Source organism: Trachurus trachurus (assembly GCF_905171665.1).
Source record: "Trachurus trachurus genome assembly, chromosome: 17".
Taxonomy (NCBI): Eukaryota; Metazoa; Chordata; class Actinopteri; order Carangiformes; family Carangidae; genus Trachurus; species Trachurus trachurus.
The window spans coordinates 10,570,937-10,591,133 of NC_139900.1; the positions used below are offsets into that span (position 1 = coordinate 10,570,937).

A 20,197-nucleotide genomic window follows, 5' to 3' on the forward strand; every position below is an offset into this window, starting at 1 on the left:
CTGGTCAGTGACAGTGTAGTTTATGTAGAGGTTGTTTCCGTGCATGCAGTCACTGTACTGTAGGTGTGTGTCTCTTTAGGCATCAAGTTCCCAGGTAATAAATCTAAAATGTTAATTTATGGCTTCACAGCAGAGAAGTTTAAATTGAAACTCAGGGGAAGAACTTTTCTTCTTAGGGCAGCTCAGGACCAGGTGATACACCGGCCTTCACAGGTACGACGGGCTCTATTGTGCTTTATACACATACATCATGCCTAATGTGTAATACATTTCAAATATTTGTTTGCTTTTTCATTTTGCAGGAGTCCTCCGCCGTTACAGCAGTAAACATGACGGTGTCTTACACACTCGAGGTGGCTGACGTCCGGTTCGGCGGCTTCTCCAAGCTGCTGTTCAGGTGGAAGGGGAGCATCTACAGGCTGCTCTACAAGGACCTGCTGGTGTTTTGTTTGGTTTATCTGTTCTTCAGTGTGTTTTACAGGTAAATGAACTGATTTCTTCTTTTAATTCTGCTGCAGCATGATTCAGTTTTATCTTTATTGCTTTAGTGCGTCCCAGTGAAAACATTTTATCTGCTTTCACAGGTTCCTCCTGTCACCATCACAGCAGGATCTGTTTGAGCGTATCGCCCTTTACTGTGACCAGTTCACCAACACCAACTTCATCCCAGTTTCATTTGTGCTGGGTGAGTTAGACTATAATATATGTACTGGAGATATATATATTAATATAAGACACTGCATGTGATGTGACTCAGTGATGATGTTGTATATATCCCAGGTTTCTATGTGTCTCTGGCCTTCAATCGTTGGTGGGGTCAGTACACCAGCTTCCCGTTGCCTGACAACCTGATGATGGTGGTGTCTGGAAACGTCCACGGCGCGGACGAGAGGGGTCGTCTGCTGCGACGGACACTCATGAGATACGCCAACTTATCCTCGGTTCTCATTCTCCGCTCCATAAGCACGAGAGTTCTCAAGCGTTTCCCCACTTTGGAGCACATCGTGGAGGCTGGTGAGTCCAACACTGGAGCCGCAAACTAACTAACTATTCACAGCTGTTAGAAATGTGCTGCTTTAAGACTTTTAAGTATTGTGCACTGCACTTCTCTGAGTTAAGGCTTATATTAGTTATTAGTTCATAAAATATGAGACATGAGTGAAAATAAAAGCTATTAAAACTATTCCAATAGGAAGGACCCCTGAATAATGTCAATTTTTTAGTAATATTTCAGCTGGACATCTATATTTTTTCTTGATTGCTTCTCTCTGCTTTGTAAGTTGCAAATTGTGTGCATCATGCAGTTCTAAAAATCCTAAAGGGCTGAAACTAACAGTTTTAATAATTAATCAATATGCTGATTATTTTCTTGATTTATTATTTGTCCATATGAAAATGTAAAAAAAAAGTAAAAATATTTTTTTTTTAAATGACTCTCAAGCCCAGTTTTATGTTGCCAATGACTTAGTTTTGTCCCAAACCTTGTAATAATGAAAATAAATCTTACTTATTAGAATATCTAGTTATCAAATTGGATCACTGAATGACCACTGAAAAATTAATTATTTAATATACTTAATCAAAATAGCTATTTGATCTCCTGATCAGTTACCTCCAGGAATCGTTGCAGCTCTATACATATACACTATACGTTGATATTTTTGATCATTATGAACTTTTTCATTTGCTGTCTGAATGATACCTGAGTGATATCAGAGTGTGTAACGTGCGTGCAGGATTCATGACCACACAGGAGCTGAAAAACTTTGAGTCGCTGCACTCCGAGTTCAACAAGTACTGGATGCCTCTGACGTGGTTCTCAAACCTGGCGGCCCGAGCCAGAGAGGAGGGTCGAGTCAGGGACGACATCGCTCTGAGGCTTCTGATGGATGTGAGTGGTTTAACATTTTCATTGTCTTACACATTTCAAATGGGAAACAGACAAATCTTACATCATACACAACCAATGCATCGACTGCAACTTGTGTTTGCAGGAGCTCAACAACTACAGAGCCAAGTGCAGCCTCCTGTTTCACTATGACTGGATCAGCATCCCTCTGGTCTACACTCAGGTACGATGAGTCAGTGGTGAAGTGTTTGAGCGATTTCAGTACTTTCAGAGATTTGATATCGTAAATATGGCCCCAGTTCTGAAATGAGAGGATGTGCTGTCTTTTCTTTATCAGTATCTCTCTGTTAGGTTCATCATTCTGGACCCTATAGGTCATTTTGATGGGTACAAGTCTTACAAACTGAGCAATCAATCAATTTATGCTGACAATACTTTTAATTATATTTGAATAAAATTATTGTTTTTTTCTTCTTTTTATGATTCAAATAAGCTCCATCACCCAACTGCAATAGTAAAATGCTGCTCACATGTTAGTGCATTATTTATAAATATCATCTAATGATAGTACAACACTTCCCCGGCCCATTTCACTTTTAATACTACAATATGTGTATTTATTAATGCAGGACTATTTAGTTTTATTTTGAAATGTAGTTATAGTATTAAATCACTTTTATACAAACTGAATCCAAAATGCATTAGAAAACTGATTGTTTGGCTTGATTGTTGCTCTCTGCAGGTAGTTACTATTGCAGTTTACTCGTTTTTTGCCTTCTGTATCATCGGCCGTCAATTCCTGAACCCAGAGAAGGGATACAAGAATCACACACTGGACATGTACGTCCCCGTTTTCACGCTGCTGCAGTTCTTCTTCTACACCGGCTGGCTCAAGGTAACACAGCAGCACATCCATCCGCTCGTATAAAACGACAGATTTAGACCTGATTCTGTGATTCCTGTGATCCCATCTGACGCTGTCTTCTTTGCAGGTGGGCGAGTTGATCATCAATCCGTTTGGTGAGGACGACGATGACTTTGAAACAAACCAGCTGATCGACCGAAACATTGAGGTTTTACACTCAAGATTTCCCTCCAATAAAAAAAACACTGAAACATCTTGTATGAGTCCTCACCATCCTTAATTTAATTTTCTTCCTCTCTCACACTCTCTCTTTTGTAGGTGTCGATGCTGGCTGTGGACGACATGTACCAGAACCTGGCTCCGATTGTGAAGGACAAGCACTGGGCACAGAGACATTTCTCCATCCCTTACACTCTGTCAACAGCAGCAGATAATCTCAAACCAGCTTTCAAAGGCTCTACCTTTGACATGAGGTTAACTATTACTTTACCTTTCATGTTTCATCGCCTTTTGCTTGTTGCAGCTGCACAGTCCAGACTCCAGATAGACAGGGCCGTTGCTAGGAATTCTGGGCCCCCTGAAAGAACACTAAAGTGGGCCCCCTACCCCCCTGACTTTTCCACTTTTTTTTTCTTAGGCTACGTATGTATTATCATTTTTTATTTAGCCTATACTTTGTCTATGGATATTCTCATTCATCCAGGTCATCGTTCTTTTCTGGGCGAATTGAATCGTAGGCAACTGGACTTGTATTTGTCTGGGAAGACGTTTCGCCTCTTATCCAATGGGCTTCATCAGTTCATACGCAACACACACACAAAAAAAATTGCCTACTTTGTTTTGATGCTAATGCAGCATTTCTATATAATCAGGGTCTTATGCAGAACTAGAGAATGCATTTCCTGAAGGAAATACGGGTGAATGCTGAAAGCCGCTGAATGCTGAAAACAGAATAATTCAGTCAAACAAAGATTAGACTACTGGGTTTTTGGGGGCCCTACTGGGCGCTGGGCCCCTAGAATTATCATCACCTTTCTCCCCTATACAACGGCCCTGCAGATAGATAAGTCACAACCACTGCAACATTTAGTCTTAAAACTGTCTCCCATGTTTGCAGGATGAGTGCAGAGGATCTTGAGATTCACCAGCCTGCAGACGCTCCTGTGAAGAAACGGTATTTGCATCCGAACGGCTCTCTGGGTGATGGTCTCAACGGTCTTCTACAGAACGGTAAAGGTATCCTGCGTGGCGGCAGGAGTCTCCCCTCTCTGCTGGACACCTCATCACATCCATATGAGGAAGAAGATGATGAAATAAACGAGGAAGACGATGTTGATGTTTCCCCTGAGGATGACACCAATCTCCCAGAACAAGAAAAGACGCTTATTAAAATTTCAGTGGAACAGCACTAGAGTGAATGATGTTTAGCTCCATGTTGCATCCTGGTCCTAGCCCTGCTGCAAACATGGTGTTTTTTAAACCAAAAATGAAAACCATCACTGTACAAAATATTTCTTGATTTAACACAAGTGAATTAATTTGTGAAATAAAATAAACTATTATGTAAGTATGGAAATGCATACAAGCAATCCTGTTTTTGTGTGTGTTTTTTTAAATCTCAGTCCTATTGTTACTGTCTGATCCCATGCAACCAACAGCAGCTCTGTAACTTGGCATCTGTCTCATTTTTCATATTAATCCTGAACAAACATAGTTTTGAAGTCTAATGGCAGACTGATGCAAAAAAGGCCAGTAAGACACCTCAATGTAAAGATAAAAGACATACATTTATAATTTTACTGAGCAAAGGAGACCTTAGAAAGCATGATATCATCGGGAGTGCCTATGTTCCCACAGCCCTATGTTCCCACTGGACTCTCTCTACCTGTCTAGCCTCTACCTGGTCTTTTTTACTAAACTTAACCAACTCCTTTCTTCATTGCCTAAACCCAACCAATGGTGGGACCAAAGGGCTGTGGGAACATAGGGCCTAATTTTCAGTGACAACAAAAGTTAGAAATGTGGGAACATAGGGCTGAGGGAACATAGGAATGACCCCATATCATCACAGTAATTATGGACTATGACGGATAGGTGGATCTTTTGACTGGTTAGTAGCCGACTTCAGCTGCCAAATTCTACTACAGATTTTACGTCCACATTATATGTTGTCAATGATTAAAATTGTACCTAAGTACGCTGCGGTAAGCCACTATACGAAATACTACTCCTATGTATGTGACCCTGGAGCACGAGAAGCCTGCTTTCAGCCTACTTGAACCCACGTGCTCTGCCTGTATCTTCAAAAGCATAACGTTTTAGCTTCTCAGAGTCATCAAATTAAAACTGCCTAAAATCCAGTCACAACGATGTGTGTACTAAACTGTGGGATGATATTTTTTAAACAGTAGTTTGCAAAAAAAGAAAAAAGAAAAGAAAAAGAAAGTAAACTGCATGCGTAAAAAAACAAAAACACATTTATAAAATTGGAGACCTTTATTTTGAAATGAGAGAAAACGACGGAAGTTCGAGAGGGTCAAAAGTCTTCTTCTTCCGCGTTGTCAAATATCCGCAACACAGAAATCTTCCACACCGTTTCACGTATTAAACTCTTTCCAGCGACAAAGGTATGTTAACGGGTCTTATGTCTACACATCACTCTGCATTTGAGTTCACAGATCACGTTTGTCGTCTTCACTTCTGACTTTATTTAACGAGTCTTTCCGTTTTGTTGTCAGCGTCGCTAACCGTCACTCACCACAACACCTAGTTAGCCGGCGTGCTAACGTCAGCTAGCTCACTCTTTAACTGTTAAAAGAAACTAAACGTTTTCTCACAGTTTCTAGAAACTTTGGTAGCTGATAGGTCGGCTGTTGACCTCTTGTTGTGATTATTATTATGATCATTATTATTACGTTGTAAAGCTAAAATGTGATTTACAGTGTGGGGGTTTTGGTTGCTTCATATGGAAACTCCTCCTGATTATTGGAGAATATTCGGTTTTGTTTTGTGTTTTGTTTGACAGGATCACCGGGGGACAGTGATGTAATGTCAGCTGACGCCCCCCTCCTCCTCCTGATGCTGCTGCTGAGCTGCTGACTGTCACTGACCCTCACCCACCACCACCACCACTAAGTTACAACTACAACAGCCATCCTCTTCTCCACCAGCACCACCATGTCTGTGGGCAACAACCCTCACCTGCTGCTGGGCAGGATCCGCTTCCTGAACAGGTGCATTGAGTGTTTCAGGAAGGGCGAGCCGGTGCCGGAGTGTCTGTGTTATGTCACCAGAGAGGTGTGCTACAAGATCTGCAAGGATTCATCCTCCACCTCTGGACCATCCGCAGGAGGCTCCACCGCTGGGAAAACCCTGGTGTTCATCTTCGAGAGCCCGCACCAGACGCCCCACACCAAGAGAGCATGCAAGTACAGCGCTGAACCAAAGAAAGGGACCTGCATCCGGACCACAGGGGAAGAGTACTGCAACAGCCAGGGCCTGTGGGTCAAAATGAATAAGGTAAGTTAAACTCATTCGTTATGTGAAAATACTCCCTTACAAGTAGAAAATACAGTACCCACACTTTGACTAAAGCCAGGGCTCCAGACTAAGTGGGACATTTTGCCCGTGCAAGTGAAATTTATCATCTACTTGCACATGTGCAACCAGTAAATTTGCTGTTTTTGTTTAAAAACTGGTAAAATGTGGAAGAGGCCAACGTGTGTGAGAATTATGAATGAAAAGGAAATGCAAATAAGGCGATTTAGAGTGCGCGCCTCTAAATTTTATGTTTGCACTCAAACACGTATGCACACCTACGGAGGAAGACAGGTGCATAGCAAAGGACCAGAACGAATTTGACTTCTAATGCATCTCTGCATTCAGAGCATATTCACAAAAGTGGATATATATCAAATTGCACAAAATAAAGACCCACAAAACAAAACAAGATTCACTGCATTCAGGCCACATTAATAAGAAACAGATATCTTTGCATTCAGAGCAAATGGAGCAAATAATAAGAAACTGAGGAGGAGCATTACAACTGCATGTGTTCACATCACGTGTCTCGTGTGCCTTTCAAAATAAGTTATTTTTCAAAATAAAAAATGTCCAACATCAGATGTGCATTAAATATTATTTACTTTTTTGACCAGCTGTCCGCGACCCATCCAGAACGGGTCCGCGACCCACTTTTGGGTCCCAACCCACCAGTTGAGAACCACTGTCCTAACCCTAACCCTATAAATGATGAATTCAGTACTTATTGCTTAACTAATGCTTAATAGTGTGTACTTATAATGTGTTATAAGTATTATAAGTGTTACCAAAATTTAGTCTGGAGCCCTGAAAGGTTTAATGCAGTTAGTTTAGTAGATTAATGAATGGTGGATAAACACATGTTGACATTATGTTGTGTGTGTGTGTGTTCTCAGGAGCAGCTGGAGGAGCTCCGTCCAGGTCAGGAGTTGGAGGAAGGCTGGATCCTGGTGTATAAACACACGGAGGGAGGCGACAGGCTGGTGCCGGTGGAGTCGCCGGAGAGCGTGAGCAGGCAGCAGCAGCTTCTCGGCTACGACCACAAAGCCTGCAACAGGTGGGAGCAGGTGGTGGACGTGGAGAACGCGCTCTACATGGGGGCCAAGCCCAAGATCGCTGAACGTGATGACGCCGCCGTCCAAAAGCTGAAGTGAGCCCCGTTTAATGTGAAGTCAAAATACAGAATCAAACCTTTTTTTTTTTGTTAGGTTGGTTTTTCTTCTGCGGGAGATTTTCAATTTGAGATTTTATTCCCTCAAACCTTGAAGGTATGTTCCTCCCACCTGGACGTACGAATGTGACGAGGACCTGGTGCACTACTTCTATGACCACATAGGGAAAGAGGACGAGAACCTGGGGAGTGTGAAGCAGTGTGTGACCAGCATCGATGTTTCCTCATGCTCAGTGAGTCACACACACATGAAGCTGTTTACATTTCCTATCCATTAGATTAAATCAGTGTTAAAGGGATAGTTCAACATTTTGGCTAATTGGCCCATTGCCATAATCCCGATAGTTTTAGGAGTAGGTTGGTTACCTTTAATTGTCGGTGCAAGCTATTTTTAGAACGGCGGAGCAGAGCCGCGAGCTGCTCAGAGCTACGCTACGGAGGCTCATGGGATTTCTTGGTTTCCCTCATCAAACTCATCAAATACACAATCCAACAACTCCAAAACGCTCTGGTGGACAAGTTGTGACCTGCACATTCACCACGCTATGAGATAATAACAGAACGTTACCAGACAGAGTTGTTTTAGAGGGAAATGCAGAGACTGCTTGCTCAAAAACTGTCCCTGACAGGAACGTGCATCAGCGGTTTTGCATGAATTCACCTCTAAAACAACTCTGTCTGGTAATGTTCTGTTATTATCTCATAGCGTGGTGAATGTGCAGGTCACAACTTGTCCACCAGAGTGTTTTGGAGTTGTTGGATTGTGTATTTGATGAGTTTGATGAGGGAAACCAAGAAATCCAATTAGCCTCCGTAGCGTAGCTCTGAGCAGCTCGCGGCTCTGCTCCGCCATTCTAAAAATAGCTTGCACCGACAATTAAAGGTAACGAATCTACTCCGAAAACTATAGGGATTATGGCAATGGGCCAATTTGCCAAAATGTTGAACTATCCCTTTAAAGCCAAGCAATTGAAAACTCTCAGCTATTTGTTGTTGTTATCTTCTGATATAACAGAAATGACATCGGCAGTGATGACTCTTAAAGTGAGATTGTTCTTGTGTTAAAAAAAGAAGAAAAAAAACGACTAATTAATTGTTTTACACTTGAACTCGACAGGAGGATCCCAGTGGAGGTGCCAGCTGTCTGACAGACGGGGACACTGAAACGTACTGGGAGAGCGACGGCATGCAGGGACAACACTGGATCCGCCTGCACATGAAGAAAGGCACAGTGGTCAAGTAAGCAAAAAAAAAAAAAAAAATCTATGCCTGCTTTAAGATGTGCAGTATCTCATGTGAACTTTAATCCAGTCATTAACGTCTTTCTTTATCTTATCTGCTTCTCTTTGCTCCTCAGTAAGCTGATACTGACTGTGGACTCTACAGACGATAACTACATGCCCAAGAGAGTCACAGTGTTTGGGGGAGAGGGAGACAACCTGAAGAAACTGAGCGATGTCACCATTGACGAGTGAGCTTGTGAAAAATTGATTTAGCATATTTGTGTCCCACACTAAGCCGTTCATTCATCTTCACTTTAAGTGTCCAGATACTTTCAGTCAGTTTGACTATAGTTGTTTTTGCCTCTAGCAACCTGATTGGAGAAGTGTGTGTGCTGGAGGACATGACATCCCACCTGCCTGTCATTGAAATCCGTATTGAGGAATGTAGAGGTGAGATTCTTTTTTTTTTTTTTTAACAGGTGTGAGTGTATTTAAAGGGATAGTTCAACATTTTGGCAAATTGGCCCATTGACATAATCCCTATGGTTTTAGCAGTAGGTTCGTTACCTTTATTTGTCGGTGCAAGCTATTTTTAGAACGGCGGAGCAGAGTCGCGAGCTGCTCAGAGCTACGCTACGGAGGCTAATGGGATTTCTTGGTTTCCCTCATCAAACTCATCAAATACACAATCCAACAACTCCAAAACGCTCTGGTGGACAAGTTGTGACCTGAACATTCACCACGCTATGAGATAATAACACAACGTTACCAGACAGAGTTGTTTTAGAGGGAAATGCAGAGACTGCTTGCTCAAAAACTGTCCCTGACAGGAACGCGCATCAGCGGTTTTGCATGAATTCACCTCTAAAACAACTCTGTCTGGGGCAGTTTTTCAGCAAGCAGTATCTGCATTTGCCTCGAAAACAACTCCGTCACCGTTATTATCTCATAGTGTGGTGAATGTGCAGGTCACAACTTGTCCACCAGAGCGTTTTGGAGTTGTTTGATTGTGTGTTTGATGAGTTTGATGAGGGAAACCAAGAAATCCCATGAGCCTCCGTAGCGTAGCTCTGAGCAGCTCACAGCTCTGCTCCGCCGTTCTAAAAATATCTCGCACCTACAATAAAGGTAACAAACCTACTGCTAAAACTATAGGGATTATGGCAATGGGCCAATTTGCCAAAATGTTGAACTATCTTTTTAATCCCCTGGTTTCTCTGTCCTTCTCCTCAGATGAGGGAATAGACGTCCGGATCCGAGGTTTGAAGATCAAGTCTTCATGTGAGAGGGATCTGGGTCTGAATGCTGATGTTTTCCAGTCGACCAACCTGGTGCGCTACCCCCGTCTGCAGGGCACCGTGCCCGACGCCCTGTACCGCAGAGCGCTGGTCATCCAGAGGTAGGTCGACGTTCATCATGCTGCCACGGCTCCTGAAGTCAGTAGAGTTACTGTCACAGATTTAAATGTTTGTCCCAGTTTTTATGAATGGTGCATTCCCTAATTATTTAAATCTGATTTGAATCTGATTAAAATGTATTTTAAATCCACCTGTGATGCATTTAGAGTGAAATTTCACCTCCATAGATATTAAAATACAAGTTAGACACCATTCCCCAACTATAAATAGACAATGAGCAGTAATCAAGATGAATTTCTCCAGGTTTATGATGGTTATTTTGCTCTTTCTCGCTCTCTGCAGGTTCATCTGCCTCCTGGACAGTGTGCTCCCACACTTGGTGCCGGCCTGGGACTACAGCCTGGGAACCTTCAATCAAATCAAAGTGAGCCATCTTAAAATGTTTTGAATGTACAGAGCTGAATAAAAATCTCAGGCAATTAGTCCCAAACTGACAGCGCTGCCAAACCCTTAATAGATTACACTATTATTTAAACTGCCTAAGTGATTTATTCACTCATAAATATAAGGGAGTCATATACACTGTGTAAATGGATGCATCTTTAAACTTGTGCCAGCAACTGTTCACTTACAACAGACTTGTTTGTGTGTTGTCTGGCTCCCTCTAGAGCATAAAGCAGTTCCTGCTGCTGTCAAAGCGCCGCTCGGCTCTCATCACCCAGTGCCTGAAGGACTCAGAGACCAGTAAGCCGAACTTCATGCCCCGACTCTACATCAACAGACGTCTGGCCATGGAGCACAAAGACAACCCGTCTCTGGACCCGACCTGCAAGAACGCCGTGTTCAGTCAGGTGATGACTCCACTCTTATCTCTAGACGCTGTGATATAATACCAGCGTTGTTACTGTTGCTTTATTATTAGTTTGTTCTGTCTCTTTGCAGGTGTATGAAGGTTTGAAGTTTGGTATGAAGTTTGAGAAAACATTGGATTATAGGTGGGCTTTTTTCTTTTTTCTTTTTTTGCTTCAGTTTTCCATCTCAGTTTCAGATTTTTCTTCCTGTAAAGAGCATTCAACTCTAACATGGTGTTGATTCATCAGGTGGCCTGCTCACTATGACCAGTGGTGGGAGTGCAAGTTCATCGCGGAGGGGATCATCGACCAGGGAGGTGGATTTCGCGACAGCTTGGCCGACATGTCCGAGGAGCTTTGCCCCAGCTCAGCCGAGTGTCCCATGCCTCTGCCGTTCTTCTCCCGCACATCCAACCAGGTACTTACTGTCCACCGCTGCCCCGTACACTGTGAAGATTTTACACAGGACGCAGCGTCTCCATTAAACTGTCTGTCGCTGCTCTCTCAGGGCGCCCTAGAAGCCAGAGATTACTACGTCCCCAACCCGTCCTGCAAAGACTTCTACAAGTACGAGTGGATCGGGCAGCTCATGGGAGCTGCTCTCCGAGGGAAAGACTTCTTGGTGAGTGATTCTCCCATCCCACCTACTTTAGAGTTTAGACTGTATGTGATTTTATGAATTAAAAATGGATGGGTGTACTGACTTATTACTGCAAAATCACAACAAAGCTCTGTTTACCTTATTTTTTAATGTAATCTTATCTATTCTTATTTATTTTTTATTTTACTTAACAAAACTACTGCTGTCTCTTCTTTAGAAATATTGTCTTGTTTTAAATGTGTCTCCTTTTTATTTTGCAAACAACATGACAGGGAGAACGGCGTCTCGCTCCCATGTTAAACAAAGGTTTTTCATGAAAGTGATAATAAATTGAATTGAATTGAATTATTGAGTCAACGCTTTGTCAGGACCAACATTATATATTATCAACAGTATATTCAAGACTACAATAAAAAAAACTTGTGGCAATCTAGAAAAGAGAGAAAAAGATAGACATTATCTCCACCAGCAACCCGTCATAAAAAAAAAGGAATATACATGTCATGAATGAAGCCAATACACTTCATTCTTTATAGGAAACACCCATTAAAAGCTTCCATAAAGTTACAATAATATAACAAATGTTTAAGCAACTGTATTGACTTTTTTCCCTGACTTCTGCTGGTGTACAGGTCTTGGCTCTGCCCGGGCTGGTGTGGAAGCAGCTGACTGGGGAGGCTATCAGCTGGATTAAAGATTTCCCTGCTGTAGACTCTGTTCTGGTGAGCGTTGTTTTGTTTTTTTGTTATTAAACTTTTTATTTGAAGAAGAAATAAGTTATGTTGCTCTGTACATGTCACCAAGTCTTATTATCAAAGCAGATGATGAAAGAAAAATAGATAAATAGATTTTTTTTTTTAAAGAGAAAGAAAGAAGAATTCACATCATTACAAAAGCACCAACACTCCTATACAGGTATACATACTTGTATCTAAACTGGTAGGCAACTTAAGGATCCCAAAAATGAGAAATGATAATGACAGTTTGCATTGCTTTATGTTATTTTCGTTCCCATGTAGATCACAATCTGCTGCACTGATCCAGTTTTACTAAATCTGATCACACCTACTGCACGTCACACTTTTCTATGTCTACATTAAAATAGACTTTTCTGTCTGTCTGACATAACTAATCATTGTCCTGACTCACTCTGTCAGGGTTCCTACAGCTTAAGCCAACTTTAATTTAAGACTTTTTAAGACATTTTTAAAGCCACTTGAAATGAAATTTAAGACAGACTTCACATTAAACACAAATGCAAAAAAAACAAAAAACAAAAACGTCACCACATACATAGGGTTAGGGACAATTTTACCTACTTTCCTATGTGGTCCAAGGTACAGTGACTGCTACATGAATAATTGGGGGGGGGGGTGTCCTTTCAAAATAAATGCATAAAAAGTCCGAAAAAAAAAAAAAAACTGACTCGGGAGCTGGTGGCGGTGAGAGATTTAGCGGCCACTAACTTCTCTATGTTGGAATGTTACCAATTATTTTGAGATTTGAGACTAATTATAATCAGAAAATCCCACTTACCATGTGTTAACATTTTTAAGACGTTTGAAAAATTGATTTAAGACATTTTAACGCCAATTAAGGCCTTGTTTTCAGATTAATGAATTCAATGCCTTTTAAGACTTTTTAAGGATCCGTGGCGTAAGAACCATGCTCTGTGCTCCAAGTCGCTGTCTCAAGGTAAATGTGGATGTGTGTGTTCAGGTGAACCTGCTGGAGGCCATAGAGAACCTGGACCAGGAGACGTATGAGTTCCGGTTCGGAGAGGAGCTGGTGTACACCACGCTGCTGAGTGACGGCCAGATGGTGGAGCTCATCCCCGGCGGCAGCAACGTGGCCGTTCGCTACGAGGACCGCAGCGAGTTCGTCCGCCTGGTGCAGAAAGCTCGACTGGAGGAGAGCAAGAAGCAGGTCCGACATCGGAGCCGTTGTACTTGTACAATGCTACTTTGGATTAGGGCTGCAGCTAACGATCATTTTCATTATTGATTCATTTGTTAAATGAGTATTCAATTAGTTGTTTGGTCCATAAAGTGTTAAAAAATATCAATCAGTGTTTCCCAAACCACAAGATGACGTCCTCAAATGTCTTGATTTGTCCACAAACCAAAGAGAGACTCAGTTCATTGTCATAAAGGAACAAAGACGCCAGAAATATTCACATTTAAGAAGCTGAAATTGAGAATTTTGACTTTTTTTCTTTTAAAAAACTACTCAAACCAATTATTCGATTATCAAAATAGTTGAAGATTAATGTAATTATCTATTATTGTGCGAGTAATCGATTAATTGTTGCAGCTCTACTTTGGATGTGGTCAGACTTCCTCCTATTGTATATGCATGAGCCTGATCATTGTGTGTGTATGTGTATGTGTGTGTGTGTGGTATAGATTGCAGCCATGCAGGCGGGGCTGCTGAAGGTGGTTCCTCAGGCGGTGCTGGACCTGCTCACCTGGCAGGAAGTGGAGAAGAAGGTGTGTGGAGATCCAGAGATCACCGTGGAAGCCCTGAAACGACTCAGTGAGTGTCCAGCTTGGAGTTTCGTTTTAAGAGATCTGATTCTGACTGAGATGATACTGTGTTGTAGAGAGATTTACTGAAGCCAAATGGTGTTCGATGCTTGAATACGGACTCACAGCATCGTCATTGTCTCTGTCTCTCCACCAGCACGATATGAAGACCTGGAACAAAGTGACGTTAGGGTCCAATACTTGTGGGAAGCACTGACGAACTTTACCAATGGTTAGTTCTCTGTTTATTTTACAACACTTTTAGTCAACGTCTTACAACATTATCAAATTAACCGTGTAGCTTGAAGACTGTCCTGTATTCCAAGTGTATATGTTGTGCTGAAAATATGCTGCATTATTGACTTATTGACTGCTGTCGATGACGCGTGAGTGACTGTGGTTTTGAATTTTGTTTTCAGAGGATCGCAGCAGGTTTCTGAGGTTTGTAACTGGTAGAAGTCGTCTTCCTGCACCTATCTACGTCCTTCCTGACAAGCAAGGGTGAGAGACAATTATTGTTTGATATTCATAAAAAAAAAAAAACTAACTAAAAACACAGACGAGATGCTAAATTGTTGTCTGCTTCCTGATTTAGCTCTGAAACGACAGATGCCCTCCCACAGTCCTCCACATGCTCCAGCACTCTTTATTTACCCAACTATCCAAGGTATGCACATGTTCTCTGTTTTATGTAATAAAATATACTACTGGGGTTACAAAGTTCACAAGTTGCTATTATGTTGAAGCCTAAAGTATCCTCCAGTTATTTTCCTGTTCTAAAACGTATATACATATTTAACTGATATCTCATCCTGTCCTTTGTTCTTTTCTGCAGTGCAAAAGTTTGCGAAGAGAAACTACGTTATGCTGCATACAACTGTGTGGCCATTGATACAGACATGAGTCCCTGGGAAGAGTGATCTCTCTGCTGCTTCACTGAATGAATGGAGAAAGCTTGCCAAGTTTATCACCGTATCTACACAACTGCCATTTAATCAAAGCTGTATATAATAAAGAACTATATGAAAACATGGATATGATGTCGAGCTTTTTGTTTTTCTTGAATGAAATATTAAATGGATGTGTTCAAATCTGTTTTTTTTTTTTAAATATTTATGACAACGGGACATTATGAGAAGACATTTGACTTCCAGGAAAGTTTCTTTATGAGAAATGTTATACAAATAAAACAGGGAGCAGCAAAAGTTTTAGAAGTTACAGAAAATAAAAATGTATTATTTGTATGAAACTAGGGGTGGCTCTCAAGGAGATCTGTTTTTATTGTAACCACTTATTAACATAGCAACGCCAACCAAAAAATTACAAATTTGCTTACACAAAATACTCAGCTCCACACTTTATGTATGTCTGTTTGTTGTTGTTACATTTACTCATTCAGGTACTTCTATCCAGATCAACTTAGAAAATTTAGATACATGTTAGATAGTACTTTATTGTCATTCAATTATACACACTGTTGTACAGAGAATAAAATGCAGTTGCACTTGCTCAGACAGATAAAAACTGACCTAAAAACAAACCAGAATAAATAGGAAAATATAAAATATGCATCTCAGAAATACTAAAGAAACAGTAAAGTGCTAAGTGTGAAATCGGACCCTAGGTTAAAATAACTGAAACAGAATAAAAACAAATAGATATAAAAGAAAAATAATATTAGAAAAGGGGAACATATTTTACTGCACTATGTACTACATCCATTCATTTAGTGAAAGCCAAGGAGATATGAAATTGGAATACTAATAAAAAGTAAAATGGAATAATAAATAAAAAAGTAACATTTAAATCGGTGTTATTAGTTTGAGACTTATAATAACAGTATATAAACAAAAATACTAATTGGTGTATAAAAATTCACTAACATCTCATGATCCTACCACGTTGTTGCGGGAAAATCTCGTTCGCGGTGGCGTCAGTTCTCGCGAGAACACGTGGCTTCAAACCTCCCCATGATCCTTCACGGTTCCTCTTTCTAGCCGGCGCCTGAGAATGGGTACGTGTTTTCATGCTCGGGTCGGAGGGAGAATCCTTGTCCATCTGGGGTTTAAACGAAGGAATAATCCGATAATGGTTGGCTATATTGAACATAAATGTTACTTGAACAGATGTAGCTTTATCTTTATTTTCTACAGTCCGTTTATTTTATTTTATAAACGTAAATTGTAGTGGATGCTGGATGCTAGATGCAAGATGGCTGCCCGCATTGTAGTTCGCGGAGTTTGATAGAAGTATGGTAGAAAACAGGCCCAGGTGGCAGTTTGTGGGTTTTTGTGTCTTTTCAAAAGATTTAGTTTAGCTTGTTTTAACGTGTCGGGTGTTTAAAAGTTGTTTTCTGCTTGTTGTAGTTGGTTGAAAAGCGCCAGGCTGACTGTTAGCTTGGGTTAGCATTAGCTAAGCAGGCTCGTCGTGATCCTGACATGCTGCTGCACGTTTATGCTGTTTAGTTTTCTGGTTTCTCAAGCATGTCTTGTGCATTTAACCTGACTTATTTTACATTTTTGGTTGTAATTCAGTTTAATAGCACGCTCCTCTGTTCCTTGAGGAGCGCACTGCTTCCTATGGGTGATGGTTCAATTTCCAAGAAATACGCGTCTAATGTAGTTGGCCCTCCATTTTTGCTTACTTGAAATCAGACTGTAAAGCATGGCATGTATTATATTAGGACTGTAAACGGTAGTTGCTTTTGTTACTGATAATTCTTGCCGAAGCCATTTGTTGAATGGGTAGTGTCATAAACGTGCACGAGGTTACGCCTTGAGTATCTTGGTTTTAATTGTAAAACTGCCGATTATTAGGATTTGCAAAGATTAAAGTAATATATACTGCCAGATTAATTAGTGTTGTCTTCAAATGCCAAAGGTGTATATTTATTTTACATCAGAAAGCCAGCGTCCATCTCTTACAAATGTAGTTTTGATGATTGCAAACAGGTGCTTGAGTAACATGATGAATCTTTTTAAGCGGAATCCGAATTAACACTGCGGACAACCTACCTTGGAGAACTGATTACTCGAGCACCAAAAAAAAAACCTTTGTAGTAAACATCCTGAAACTTTATCTGGTGATCTAACTCCTGACTCTTTTCTCATTCATTCAGGTATCTCAAGGGACAACTGGCATAAACGCCGCAAAACCGGCGGTAAACGCAAGCCCTACCACAAGAAAAGGAAGTATGAGCTCGGGCGCCCTCCTGCAAACACAAAGGTGAATGAGATTTGTGATTTACCTCCATCTAAAGTTGTCTTTGATGCGTGGGTGATGAAAACTAATCCTTAGGTAAATGTCCTTTTTGGATCGTTTTGGTTCAAAGCTCTGGACTTACCGATGTTAGGACTTGTCATAGTTACACTGACACGCTTAAGAGCCAATACATGGTGCTGTATTTACCCATAAGCCCTGACTAACGCAGGCTGTGAATATGTATAACCTGAGTTGTATTGTAATGCATAAAACTTCTGTTTCTGTAGATCGGACCTCGCCGCATCCACACAGTGAGGGTCCGTGGTGGGAACAAGAAGTACCGTGCTCTGAGGTTGGATGTTGGAAACTTCTCTTGGGGCTCTGAGTGTAAGTTTATCTCAAGGTCTCATTGATTTCATGGGACCATGTGAGCCCCCTTCATCTTCTGCATCATGTCTTCCTATGATGATAACTTTGTCCAGTTCTGCTACTGAATGAAAGTGATGATAACCGTGACTCTGAGAAAGACCAGTTTAATATTAATCTGCATTTTTTTTTTTTTAAATATTGATCTAAACTGCAATGTCAATTAACACTGGTTGCTTTTGTATATGCGCAGGCTGCACACGTAAGACCAGGATCATCGATGTGGTCTACAACGCCTCCAACAACGAGCTGGTCAGAACCAAGACCCTGGTGAAGAACTGCATCGTGCTCGTCGACAGCCTTCCCTACAGGCAGTGGTATGAGGCTCACTACGCCACTCCTCTGGGGCGCAAGAAGGGAGCCAAGCTGGTACGTTGGAAAGATGCAACATTTCTAGTACCTTGTGTTTTCATTTGTGGGTTATAGTGCAAAGAAATTTTTTTAGCAAGTTGAACTCGAGCCATTCTTGAGTAGATGGATGTTAAGTGTCTTTTTGTTGCATCTACACAAGAGTAATGCTGTGAATCCTACTGGTCTTGTGTATTGCAATAATTCTTGCAACCAATTACAACTTTTTCACTTTATTGGTTAGATTTACATGTCTGTTGTTTATAAATACATTCACTTTGACATAAGACAGGATATTGATGCTTTTTCTCACTGATGAGCTGCTTGTCTTTCCATGAAGATAACTTTGTCCAGTTCTGCTACTGAATGAAAGTGGTGATAGTCGTGACTCTGAGAAAGACATGTTGCCTTCAGTGACATCAATGTTAATTTAATTACACATTTAAATCCTCCAGTGAAGTGAGGTTGATTCATATCTCTCTAATAAGTAAACCTTTTTTTCCTCTGCTCTAGACTCCTGAGGAGGAAGAGGTCCTGAACAAGAAGAGGTCAAAGAGGACCCAGAAGAAATACGATGAGCGTAAGAAGACAGCTAAGATCAGCACTCTCTTGGAGGAGCAGTTCCAGCAGGGAAAACTGCTCGGTAAGTCTGGTGTTTGTGGTGTTATGGACAACTCTTGGGTGTTTTTTTTACTAGTATCAGCATTTGAAAATCTCTACCACAGACTGGATGTTCACTGAAAGTCATGGTCTCATCCCAGGGCATCAAATGTCATTGTGCATGTGACCCAAATTCTGCACATCTTTGCACAGACAGTTTTTGTAATGAAGAGTCTGTGTGAAAATGTGCTGACTGAAGGACAATATGTAGTTAAGTTTGTACACACGAGCCAGTGTTTAAAAAAGGAAAGTAAGAAACCAGTTGGATATGAAGTTGGTCCCTTGTAACTGAATCATACCACTAGATGTCAGACTTTACTTGGTGTATGAGCCCATGAATGAAAGTCTTGCCAACTGCGACACTGACATTTGATCTTCATGTTGGCAGCCTGGGCAGTTAGATGTTTACATCTAGTGGCCCTGTTTTTATTTATTAACCCACATGTTAATCCCACACACAATATTGCTTGATGCTAATGAAACACAAGTTTTATTTGGCACAGGTTGCAGATGAAGCTGTAATTAATTTGTCAGTAATGTTAGTTCAGTCAGTTTCTATGAAACTTTATTGTTTAGATTTACAAGTTTGTTACTTATGAATACATTCACTTTGACATGAGACAGGATATTGATGCTTTTTGTCACTGATGAGCTGCTTGTCTTTCCATGAAGATAACTTTGTCCAGTTCTGCTACTGAATGAAAGTGGTGATAATCGTGACTCTGAGAAAGACTTGTTGCCTTCAGTGACATCAATGTTAATTTAATTACACAGATGCAGCTGTGATTAATTTGTCAATAATAAATGTTAGTTCAGTCAGTTCCTATGAAATGACACTGGTCTTGTTTTGAGAAGGCTTCTCCACCCTCATCACCGTTTCTCCTCTCTCCTGCAGCTTGCATCGCCTCCAGACCCGGCCAGTGCGGCAGGGCTGATGGTTACATCCTGGAAGGCAAGGAGCTTGAGTTCTACCTGAGGAAGATCAAGGCCAAGAAAGGCAAATAGATGTACAGCTGTTTGATAACGTGAATAAATTCTTCCCACCACACGACCGTCTGCTGTTGCTCATTAAGCCGTTTTGTTTTATTGCTGTTTTTAAGGCTCTAAACTGACTCATTAAAATTAAAACTCTGAGGTTGGTTCAGCTGTTATGTTCAATCATCACCAAGGTCAAGATTCATGACTCCTTTCATAGGCTGAGATTCATTAAGGTTTTCATCTGAGATGTTAAATAAAAGAAATCAATCACTATAATTATTTTTAATTGAGTTAAAGTTGGGTTGCTATTAGGGCTGGGTATCGTTTAAAAATTTTCGATACCAGTATACATCCTGACATACAAGTGCACAACCATTTACAGATCTCTGCAGTCCTTAACATTCATAAGTAATTGGTTTACAATTTAACATAACAGTGAAATCCCCATATTTGTTTTTACTTTGGCCAAATCTTGTTTAATTATCAATCAAGCACTCAGTCTGGCTTGTTGATGGAGAATTTGTCTGATATTTTTACTTTTTGGCCAGTGAGTACTCAATGTTTGATCATGGCTGCTCAATCTCAATCAAAATAGACATTT

General features: G+C 40.9%; 3 protein-coding genes across 3 annotated transcripts; all 3 read left to right on the forward strand.

The window, feature by feature from the left end:
• Positions 1–329: 329 nt before the first annotated feature.
• Positions 330–4,126, forward strand: best4 (bestrophin 4; the record flags this gene model as incomplete). The annotated part of the gene is made up of 9 exons (XM_083990769.1): positions 330–481; positions 585–685; positions 781–1,014; positions 1,737–1,891; positions 1,995–2,072; positions 2,592–2,744; positions 2,842–2,922; positions 3,033–3,187; positions 3,832–4,126. 9 exons carry the CDS (start codon positions 330–332, stop codon positions 4,124–4,126), a joined length of 1,404 nt encoding a protein of 467 aa, XP_083846895.1.
• A 1,119-nt stretch (positions 4,127–5,245) lies between these two features.
• hectd3 (HECT domain containing 3) lies at positions 5,246–15,016 on the forward strand. Its single transcript, XM_083990919.1, has 20 exons — positions 5,246–5,341; positions 5,740–6,233; positions 7,151–7,404; positions 7,523–7,658; positions 8,543–8,664; positions 8,783–8,896; positions 9,016–9,098; positions 9,882–10,047; positions 10,349–10,430; positions 10,675–10,857; positions 10,949–11,001; positions 11,107–11,275; positions 11,366–11,479; positions 12,091–12,180; positions 13,178–13,384; positions 13,864–13,993; positions 14,141–14,215; positions 14,403–14,484; positions 14,579–14,650; positions 14,819–15,016. The coding sequence occupies exons 2-20, from the start codon at positions 5,892–5,894 to the stop codon at positions 14,901–14,903; spliced, it is 2,559 nt and encodes an 852-aa protein (XP_083847045.1). The 5' UTR covers positions 5,246–5,341; positions 5,740–5,891; the 3' UTR covers positions 14,904–15,016.
• Positions 15,017–15,921: 905 nt separating this feature from the next.
• rps8a (ribosomal protein S8a) lies at positions 15,922–19,666 on the forward strand. Its single transcript, XM_083990783.1, has 6 exons — positions 15,922–15,997; positions 17,102–17,208; positions 17,472–17,571; positions 17,804–17,979; positions 18,472–18,601; positions 19,514–19,666. Exons 1-6 carry the CDS (start codon positions 15,994–15,996, stop codon positions 19,621–19,623), a joined length of 627 nt encoding a protein of 208 aa, XP_083846909.1. The 5' UTR covers positions 15,922–15,993; the 3' UTR covers positions 19,624–19,666.
• The last annotated feature ends 531 nt before the right edge of the window (positions 19,667–20,197 follow it).

What these genes read in the sequence shown, in the direction of transcription:
- hectd3 (XM_083990919.1), top strand. Translation starts at nt 5,892, where the DNA reads ATGTCTGTGGGCAACAACCCTCACCTGCTGCTGGGCAGGATCCGCTTC. An exon ending in GGAAGCCCTGAAACGACTCA is followed by an intron (nt 13,994 to 14,140) that starts GTGAGTGTCCAG and finishes TCTCTCCACCAG; the next exon opens with CACGATATGAAGACCTGGAA. An exon ending in ACTGACGAACTTTACCAATG is followed by an intron (nt 14,216 to 14,402) that starts GTTAGTTCTCTG and finishes TTTTGTTTTCAG; the next exon opens with AGGATCGCAGCAGGTTTCTG.
- rps8a (XM_083990783.1), top strand. An exon ending in GCCCTCCTGCAAACACAAAG is followed by an intron (nt 17,209 to 17,471) that starts GTGAATGAGATT and finishes CTGTTTCTGTAG; the next exon opens with ATCGGACCTCGCCGCATCCA. An exon ending in GCAAGAAGGGAGCCAAGCTG is followed by an intron (nt 17,980 to 18,471) that starts GTACGTTGGAAA and finishes CCTCTGCTCTAG; the next exon opens with ACTCCTGAGGAGGAAGAGGT.